This window comes from Dryobates pubescens, chromosome 3 (genome assembly GCF_014839835.1).
Source record: "Dryobates pubescens isolate bDryPub1 chromosome 3, bDryPub1.pri, whole genome shotgun sequence".
NCBI classification, from domain to species: Eukaryota; Metazoa; Chordata; class Aves; order Piciformes; family Picidae; genus Dryobates; species Dryobates pubescens.
In genome coordinates this window covers 25,674,637-25,680,222 of record NC_071614.1, presented here as the reverse complement: position 1 = coordinate 25,680,222, position 5,586 = coordinate 25,674,637, and the positions used below count along the sequence as shown (strand labels likewise).

Genomic DNA, 5,586 nt, shown 5'->3' with positions numbered 1-5,586 from the left:
TTGCAAGGAGCTTCTCTCTCATCCTGTATTATTCATCTCAGAGCAATCTGCAGGAAAATCATTCCAGAAATCACAAGTAACAATGTGACTCCATTCTTCTTGTCTTCATAAACATTTGCTTATTTATTCCCTCTGTGCAATTGCCCCTGCCTCTTGAAACCTCACTTCTCTAATGCATATTTTTTATAAGAGGAAATTAAGATGATTCACTTTTACCTACCCTTCCTTCTCCTACCACTTAAGTTTTAATTTCTTGTAAGTGCTTCTGATGCAAATCTGGTGTTTTCTGCAATCCCATAGTGCTGCCACCAAGTGATATAAGGAAATCAGTTCTAACAGACAATTTGGGAGATGTAATGCAGTATAATAATTAAGCTACAATAATGCTTTATAGAGGACTGTTCACATTATGGAAAAAAAATCTCTCATTACCACACAGCAAACTACTGTCAATATAAAGCTAAAATATTACATATCTATTAAAGGGTATGTTGGGATTTCAGGCCCTTTCAGCAGTATTTTGACAGTAATGACAATTCATGTATTTCACATCTTTACCCTGTATTGTACAAACTGAGGTACCTTAGGGAAGGGCATTAACAGTAAAACTACCTATTACCACATAACTTTGCTGAGTGTAACAGCAAACACAAAGCCAGTTAGATGACCTTCACTGAAGAGGTGCAGTCTTGGGGTTTTTTTGTTTTAGTGCTTTTGGTTTGTTTTTTTTTTTCTTTTTTCAAGAGATATTTCTGCTGACACCTCTATTATAATGAAGTACACTCCACCCTCATAGCTTCAGCTATGGGAGGCAAACACTTTATAGAAATGAAATTACAGTTGCAACAAGGTTGCTTATGACATTGTTTAATACAAAAAGGAGCCAGGACACAGTACAGTGACAGGGGGTGGAGTGTATTTTATATACAGAAGAGGGGTATTACTTCTGTTCTGCCATCTGACATAGATGTGAAAAGAGGGGACAAAAACAAATGCATTTTCTTTCCAGCACTGAAACATGCAAATACAAAATGCTTGTTACAAGTTCTATGCAGATCAAAATAATAATAATTAAAAAAAAACTAAAAAAATAGACAGCTCTGGAAATGCCCCAGTATACTTGCTTAAGATTTTTTTTTAATATATATTTAATACTTTCATCTTTCACTTCAAAACTTAGAATTAAGCAATGAGTGAATAGGACCTGAAATACAGACAAGGTATTGCTCACATCACACTAAAAGGCATCCTTTAAATGCAGATGTGTACTTCTAAACTTAGATTGAACAGGATTTTTAGTTATTTGAAATGCAAGATGAACTTGGCCACATTATATTTTCTTTAAGAGGAGGTCTAAATATGTAAGAAATTGCTGTTTTGAAGAGGCACCATGCAGAATTCAAGCCTATTTGTTTCTTGCAGGATTCTGTTGACCTGTGCATGAAGAAATATTGAAGCAGTGGTGCAGTGAGAATCACTACAGCGATACAAATCCACAGCTCAAGCGTGAGATCCTAGAGGTTGGATCTCTGAGGAGAAACACCGAGTATACTGTTCTCCAAAATACACCACTTCGTTTAACCAATGAATTTAACTTCAAGAGAACAGCTGCTCACCAACTTTTTTTCCAAAAGGAGGGAGAAAAAAAAAAAAAAAAAGGCAGGGAGAGTGGGAGGAGGGAAGAGGTGGAAAGATCTTATGCATTATGGTGACATTTAGCAGACAGCTGCAAACAAAAAGCAAAGCAGAATATTTTAAATCTGATAGATTCCAACCAGAAACGTGAAATCATTTTCCCATGTTATTATCTTGCCAGAGTTGGCTGGGACAAAATTTGGGTTGCAGCTACAGGCTGAAGCAACAGTGTTGAGAAACAAAACAGGCATTTGCCTCCTGCAACTCCTCATTCCCCTCCCAGTTAGCAAAGTATGACAGATGCTTTTGGTTGGCTGCAAGGCAAATATTAGCTAGAAACTCATTTAGCTAGCTCCACATCCATGGCCCCAGATGTCTAAAACTTATCATGGATTAAAGCCATGAAATAAAAATTTAAAAAAAAAAATTTCAATTTGAAATTTTATTGGCGTGTTGCTAGGATGGTCAACATCAATCAACAGGAGAGACTTTGTCCACACACTCTGAGAACAGCCTCCCTGCACCTCCCCCCTCTCTTCTTCCTCTCTCTCGCTCTTTCAAGCATTAATGCTATTAAAAGCCAAATAAATTTAAACAATGCTGGTTTTCTAGAATGTTGCCATGGATCCTGCTTCCAGTCGCGTCCCACGGAAAGAGGGTGCAGCCTCCTGTCTCTGTGGCAGGCTGGTCGCCCCGGGCAGGGCAGAAGGAAGATAGCCATGTACCGCTGCTACTCCCTATTCTTTCCCATCCACTATAGCCAGGTCTTTGATCACCCGCAGTTTGCCACTGGCATCGATCCTGCGTTTCTCGCGTATTAAATCCTCCAGGCTGTGGAACCTCACCGTGTGCACCTTGTTCTCCGCCAAGTGGATCTTGAGATAGTACTGCTGCTGATGTTGGGTGCCGGCAGCAGCCTGCAGCTCCCCCCCGGCTTTGAACTCCCGTTTCCCGAAACGGCACCAGGCGGCGAAGCTCTCGGAGTTAGTCCAGCAGATCTCGTCGCTTTTTAAGCCCAGGTGCCCGCAGGCATTTTGCACCACGAGCTCAGCCACCAGCGGGCGAAAGCGGTACCAGCTATTCACCACCCGGCCCACGTTGCCCGCGGCCGCCTCGTACAAGCTGTCCTGGCGGATCTGCCCCTGGTGCAGGTGGATGATCTGCCCGCTGCCCACGTACACTGCCCAGTGCGGCGGCGGGTGCTCCGACGGCCCCAGGTAGAGCAGCTCCAGCAGATCCCCCGGCTTGCAGAGGGCAGGCAGGGCTGACACCGAGTAGACGCTGAGGTCCCCAGCCTGGGGGCCGCTGCTGACCTTGGAAAAGATGCATTCCTGGCCACGGAAAGCGGAGAACTGGGTCTCGTTCAGCACCAGCTGGTGATGGAGGTGGTGGGTGGGCGTCTCCTGGCCAGGGCTGCCGGAGCCCTTCACGCTGTACTTGTCCGGTTGGCTTCGCTCGTCCAGGTCCTCCTCCTCATCCGAAAAGAAGTAAGCCACTCCGACGCGCAGCTCGTCTTTCTCGATCCCCGAGGGGTCCCCGGTCGGCAGCTCGCTGTAATTCAGGTGGGTGATGCGATCTAGTTGATTTCCCATCAATGACAGGGCGAGGCGAGGGCAGGAATCGCCGGATCTGAAGGAAGGGTGGGGTGAGCAGGGACAGAAAGAACAAGAGAATGAAGGAGAGTGCACACGGAAAAAAAGGAAGCAAAGAAGGAGGGGGGAAAAATAAATTAAAAAATCAAGGCACATACAAAAGATTCGAGTGATTCCGCCCTAAATCCCCATCCCTCCTCGACTCCTTCCCCACTCTGTGCATAGAGTTACTCCCACTGTGGGTTCTTCCCACTGCCCTCAGGGTGCGGGGCAGAGCAGAGCACAGCTCCGTCTTTCCGGCTCTCTCCGGGCCATGCCGTGCGGGGCTCCGGAGCCCCGCGGTCCCGGAGAGCCTGGCCACCACCTCCGTGGGAAAAGGCAGCCCCTCGTCGACTATCAGCTCTGGCGCGGGGTGGAGGAACGGACGGAGTTGTCCTGGGATCCTCCACTCCCCATTCTGCAAGGGGAGAGGGCTAGGAGGGCACGAGGTCCAGAGGGTTGGAACCCTTCCCTCCGCCTGCACGCAGCCGAGCCGCGCTGGGCAGTGCTGCACGAGGGAAAGCAGCTGAAAGCACACGGCCTCGGAGCTGGCACCCCTGCCTGCTCCGCTGATACCCGCAGCCAGCCGGGACCTCTCAAGGAACAGGCAATAAGCAGCTGATCTACATCCCACCGCCCAAGGGCTCCCTCTCGCCCCTCTCCGTACCCGTAGTCGCCCAGCGCCAGAAACCCCCCCCAAACTCCTTTAAAGTCGTCCTGTCCCCATGGGCGCTGCGGAGGAGGTGAGCTCCGTCCTCCCTGCTGCACGCCAGCTTCCTCCACCCGCGTCGCCCCGCTCCGCTGTGGACTGCCCGGCCCCTCCGGCGAGCCTAAGTACCAGCGGCGCCACTCCCGAGCCCGCCCCGGCCCCGCTCATTGGCCGCGCCGCGCCGCGCTGCGCCCGGCGGCGGCAGTAGCAGCAGCAATAGCAGCTATAGCAGCTATAGCAGCAATAGAAGCAATAGCAGCGATAGCAGCGATAGCGGGACTCCGCGGCGTCACTGCGCGTCTGGCCCGCCGTGCGCCGCCGGCTCGGTGGGGGGAGGCGGAGCTTCCCAGGGGGAGAAGGATTAACGAGCATATGGCCGGTGCTATGCGGCCGCCAAGCGACTCTTGTGCCGAAAAGAAAGAAAGAAGGAAAACAAACAACGAAAAAGTAATGCCCGTCAAAAATCCCGCCCAGGCTGCAGCTAGAGTCCAGGAGTTGTTCCGTTCTCCCAGGATGGAGGTGGGATAACCTGTGCAGCCCAAGCTGATCCTCTGGCTTTCCCTACATTCAGGAGAGTCAGACGGGCATTTCTAGAGGATTGTCTTCTCTTGCCTGTTGCACGACCTATTTTAGGAAGGCTCGAACTGCCCTAAGGACATGCTTGTCTCTTGCCACGGCCCAGACGGAACGAGTAAATGTTAGATGGTTGACATTAGCTGAGATAACTTTGTGTTTGTCTTTCCATACCTGGCTGAAGCAGCAGTCTTGAGTTGTCTTCAGATGTGACTAGATGTGCTATGACTTGTCTGGAGTAAAGAATGACACTGCCTGACAACAGCAATCCATTCCTTCCAAAAGCATATGACATGTAAAATCTGTTGTCTTTCATAGTTAATACCAGTACATGATTTCACACCTAATTTTGCACATTATGGAAATGAAACTCAAAAATTATTAGTTCATTTGACCACCATTTCCCTGCGAGGCAGTGTCAGCGATGGGTTTGTAAACTAATTCTTTGGAGTTCTTAGCCCTATGCTGTAATAGTGTGATCTTCAGAGAAGTGAGAATTTAAATATTTAAGAAAAAAAATCTGGTTACATGCTTTGGTTCATATGTGATTTATATTAAAGAACTATTTTTATCTAGAAGTAGATTTGACTACTTCACAGTGGAAATAGTTTTGTCATTGGGACATAATTATTTTTGCTTTCACTGTTTGTGGCCAATGTTTCTCTTCACTGCTGGCTTTTATCCAGTCTTCAGGTTTAATTAACTGAGAACAATAATGCCATCACATTATTCTCATGATAGAGACGTACATCCTTAAATAAATTCTAGTGAATTTCAGTTTCTCAGGGTGCAAATTGTATACCTAAGTTTGTATGAGTGAAATACTGATTCCTAGAAGCCTTTGCTTTGAATGAGCTTATTCTTTTTCCAGTCTAAAATTTATGTAACTGTCTGTCTAAAACAGCAGGGGGTTTTGCTGGGGTTGGTTGGCTGGGTTTTTTTCCAGTTGTTTTTTAACATATTAAAGAAAAAATCACAGCATAAATGTAAGAGGGGAAAGGGTGTGTTTAGCAATATGACATTAAAAGACTGACATCA

The 5,586-nt window shown here is 47.3% G+C and overlaps 1 protein-coding gene across 1 annotated transcript; it reads right to left on the bottom strand.

Moving 5' to 3' along the window:
• Positions 1–1,647: 1,647 nt before the first annotated feature.
• On the bottom strand, positions 1,648–4,055 carry LRATD1 (LRAT domain containing 1). Its single transcript, XM_009909473.2, has 2 exons — positions 3,934–4,055; positions 1,648–3,264 (listed from the first exon to the last, which is right to left on the bottom strand). Exon 2 carries the CDS (start codon positions 3,225–3,227, stop codon positions 2,373–2,375), a length of 855 nt encoding a protein of 284 aa, XP_009907775.1. The 5' UTR covers positions 3,228–3,264; positions 3,934–4,055; the 3' UTR covers positions 1,648–2,372.
• Positions 4,056–5,586: the final 1,531 nt, after the last annotated feature.